General features: G+C 50.2%; 1 protein-coding gene across 1 annotated transcript; it reads right to left on the bottom strand.

Moving 5' to 3' along the window:
• Nucleotides 1-587: 587 nt before the first annotated feature.
• LOC311119183 (PR domain zinc finger protein 8-like) lies at nucleotides 588-3,297 on the bottom strand (the record flags this gene model as incomplete). Its single annotated transcript, XM_084193919.1, has 3 exons — nucleotides 588-1,942; nucleotides 2,413-2,644; nucleotides 3,079-3,297. The coding sequence occupies 3 exons, from the start codon at nucleotides 3,295-3,297 to the stop codon at nucleotides 588-590; spliced, it is 1,806 nt and encodes a 601-aa protein (XP_084050045.1).
• Nucleotides 3,298-3,733: the final 436 nt, after the last annotated feature.

The following is a 3,733-nucleotide window of genomic DNA, read 5'->3' as shown; positions in this document are numbered from 1 at the left end:
GTCAGCCAGTCAGTCAGCCAGCCAGTCAGTCAGTCAGTCAGTCAGCCAGACAGCCAGCCAGTCAGCCAGCCAGTCAGTCAGTCAGCCAGCCAGCCAGTCAGTCAGTCAGTCAGTCAGTCAGTCAGTCAGTCAGCCAGTCAGCCAGTCAGCCAGCCAGTCAGTCAGCCAGACAGTCAGACAGCCAGTCAGCCAGTCAGCCAGACAGCCAGCCAGTCAGTCAGTCAGACAGTCAGTCAGTCAGTCAGTCAGTCAGTCAGTCAGCAAAAAAGTTCCTCCCCATGGTCTGTGATGTGATACCCCTTTCCCACTACCATGCTGACCCAAACCGTGCTGTGCTGGCCTGGCAGGGGTATACTATTTTCCCATTGTCTTTTACGGTCCGTCCCAGAAACTTCAGTGGATGGCCGAACCTTACTGTGCCGGTTCGCCTACAGTATATTCTTTACACACTGTCCTTTCAAGCAAGGGTTTCTTAATCAAATGCAATTCCGTAACCAGGCCAGTGCAGTACAGTACAGCTCGGCTCGGCTCAGCTTAGTTCAGCTCGCCCTAGCATGTGTGAAAACGGTATGTTATTGATCTAAAAATCAGTTGTGGGAGGTCATGTGACGCGAGAGGTGGTGCCTCTCCCTGAACGACTCGTTACAGATTGGACACTTAAGTTTCTCTTCACGCCTCCTCTTGACCATTGGCTCCATGGCAAACTCTTTCTTGTGGTGCGACCTCATGTGGTACACCAGGTCAGAGGTCATACGGAAGGAGGCGTTGCACTTGGCGCACCAGTTCTGGGCGGGCAGACACAGAGAGGTGAAGGAGGGTGGTAGTAAGGTTAGCGCTGAGGGCATCTGCAGCTGGATGGGGCCCTGGCTCTTGGGCCAGAAGGCTGTGGCTGCAGCCGCCGCGTAGAGGAACGGGCTCTGCTTGGACATGGCTCCTGGCACTGGGCAGTTGGCGCCCAGCTCTGCGCCGTGGAGTTTGGCGGCCAGGTGGTCTGCCTGGTAGAGTCTGGAGGAAGAGATGGTGTCGCCCACCGCCGGGTGGCAGTCCAGGAGTTTGGGCGTAGTCATGACCAGAGGAGAGATCTGGGAGAAGGAGGAGGTAGAGTGGCGGGAGGGTTGGCTGAAGGCGCTCTTCCTCTGCCCGCCATTGCCCCCACCCTGCTGGACTACGGAGGTGAAGGCGCTCCCGAGCGGAGAGGACTCCATGCGGGTCTGGGACTGGGGAGGTTGGGTCTCTGACAGAACCTGCCTGATGTTGAGATGCTTCTCCTGGGGAGGGTTGCTGCCCGGGCTGGGCCGACCTCCGTCCTTGTTCTCGGCATTGGAGCTCTGGAGGTTTTTGGTGCTGCCGCTGTGCGTCTTTAAGCTCTGTGGAGACTTCTTGACCTCGGTGAAGGCACTGCGTTTACCCTCACCACCCGACTCGGTGGACCCCGACCCTGGAGGGGAGAACGTCGGCCCTCGTCGATTCTCCTCCAGGCCGTACACTCCCCGATAGTTCTGTGCTGAGCTAGCCAGCTCCTCCTTAGACTTGAGGGACTGAGACAGACTCAGAGAGGCCCTGCTACCATCCCTCTCCCTGTCCTCCACATCGGAGAACTTCCTCTTCCCAGAGCTCTCGCTGCGGATCTCAGCCTCACGGTCACTCGGCGGACTGGTCCGACTGTTCTCCAGGTCTCTGGCTAGGTTATGGAAGTCTGTGGAGGGTTTGGCGCTGTCCCCCTCCGAGCGGCCCAGTTTAGGGCTAGCTCTGGTGGGTGTGGTGGTGGTAGTGTTGGGGTTAGGGCGCTCTGTGCTTGGCTCCTTACTGTGGACCTCCTCGTCCACACTGCCTGCTGCCATGCTCTGTAGTCTCTTGGTGCAGCGGAACCTCAGGTGGGCCAGGAAGGGGAACTCAAACTGGAAGCGCTGGTTGCAGTCAGGACAGGAGTAGGGAGCGGACCCTGGAAATGAACAGAAGGAAAAGAATGTAAATCATTCAGAAAGAATAAAAAAGCTTGCTAATATACAGTATCTTCCTTAAAAAAACAGTAGTGGGTTCTGTAATGTTTTGGTAAAGCTGAAATAGAGCTATCATCTTCTGATTATTGTAAACTATAAATTATAAATACAGAAATAAGCCTATTGCATTTATTTTTGGAACACCTAATTTACGCAATTTATTTACCCTCAACTGTTGGTGATTGTAAATGCACAATGTAGTCTTATTTGACAAAAGCTGTTATTATCCTCTTTTGTCAATTTGAATATAAACTGAATATGAGCTACAAGACTATTGGAATTATTTTTGATGGATCATTATCAAGAAAGGCGAGACCGAAACTACAAAACAGCCAACTGAAACGGAACGCTTCAGTGCAAACCTTCTAGGTCTGTTCCACTACCCGGCCAAGCTAGTAGGCTACCAACTCACCATTGGCCTTGACCGGTGCTTTACTCGCGCTGAGCAGCAGCAGCTCAATCAGGTCTTTCCCGTACCAGACCAACAGCTCCTCGTCCTTCTCGATCCTCCGGAGAGACCGGTAGAACAGCTGTCCGTTCTTCACGTAGGACTCGAGGTTCTGCTCGTCCCGGTCCCGCGCCGACTGCACGAGCCGCAGCCACATCAAGCCGTCCGACGTGCTGTTGGCTGCTGACGTGTCCACCTGCGCGTTGAACGGTGACAGAAAGCGAGGAAAATTCGTTAGTTGGACCCAAACGAGAAGTCCGTGCTTCAGCATTCATTCTTACCGTTTACGCATAGGCTGTGGCCAAAAATAAATATATAGGCTATTTTGAATGTGTTTTGGTTGTGCAACTATCAAAATGCATTATACCTGCATGCTATCTTGTAAGATAACACGTCCAGTTGGGTCTAATACAAATAATATAGGCGTCACACCAATGTCATAAGAAATAGAAATGAAAAAACATATTTGTATCTTCAATGTCGCCTACTCTGGGTGCAATAGACCTAATGATAAATCAACCATGGCAGACAATTTAATTCAGTCTGAATAAGGAGATGTAATAAAATCGTAAATATAGAACATTATCACTATTATCATTCTCGAAAATCACAATAGTATTATTTCCTTACCCTGAATATGTACGGCGCAGTTCGTTTGTCCGTTGATTTGAGTGCTACGAAGGCTATGCTGTCATACAACGACGTGTGGCTCAATACACAAGGGCCGAAAATTGCATTTTCCGGAATGTCACACGTGGTGTAGACGCTGGTGAATATATCCGTTAGACACTGCTGCACGGCTTTGGCGTCGCCGTCCCAAACCAACTTATGTGAGCTGGATTCCTCCATCGTTGGCTGTTGGTTGCGGACAGACAAAGAGAAAGAGAGAGAGAGAATGAATAAAAATACAATATACAAATGGTCTCGATGATGAGGAGGTCAAATAAATTGGCACTTCATGAGAAGGTTGGCTAAATACATGGAGCCAGCTGTCAAGGCCGGGCTGGACTGGGAAAGGGCCTTTTTTTGGGGGGACCGGGCGTTTTAATTAATTGAAGTCTATTGTACGATGAGAGCGGCCTATCCATTTCAAAGAGCATGGTTGCTTGCCTATTTCCCGTGGTATTCCCATGTGCTGTTGGAATAGCTGGTAATTGTGAGGAAATAATTGCACGGGTCTAAACGGAATAGTAAGAACGGTATTAATTATTATGTTAATAATAATGCCTAATAATGAAAAACATCAACAACAACAACAATAACAATAGCACATCAATTGGATGAT

Source organism: Coregonus lavaretus (assembly GCF_964263955.1).
Source record: "Coregonus lavaretus genome assembly, contig: HAP1_SCAFFOLD_460, whole genome shotgun sequence".
NCBI classification, from domain to species: Eukaryota; Metazoa; Chordata; class Actinopteri; order Salmoniformes; family Salmonidae; genus Coregonus; species Coregonus lavaretus.
This window is presented reverse-complemented; position numbering and strand designations above follow the sequence as displayed.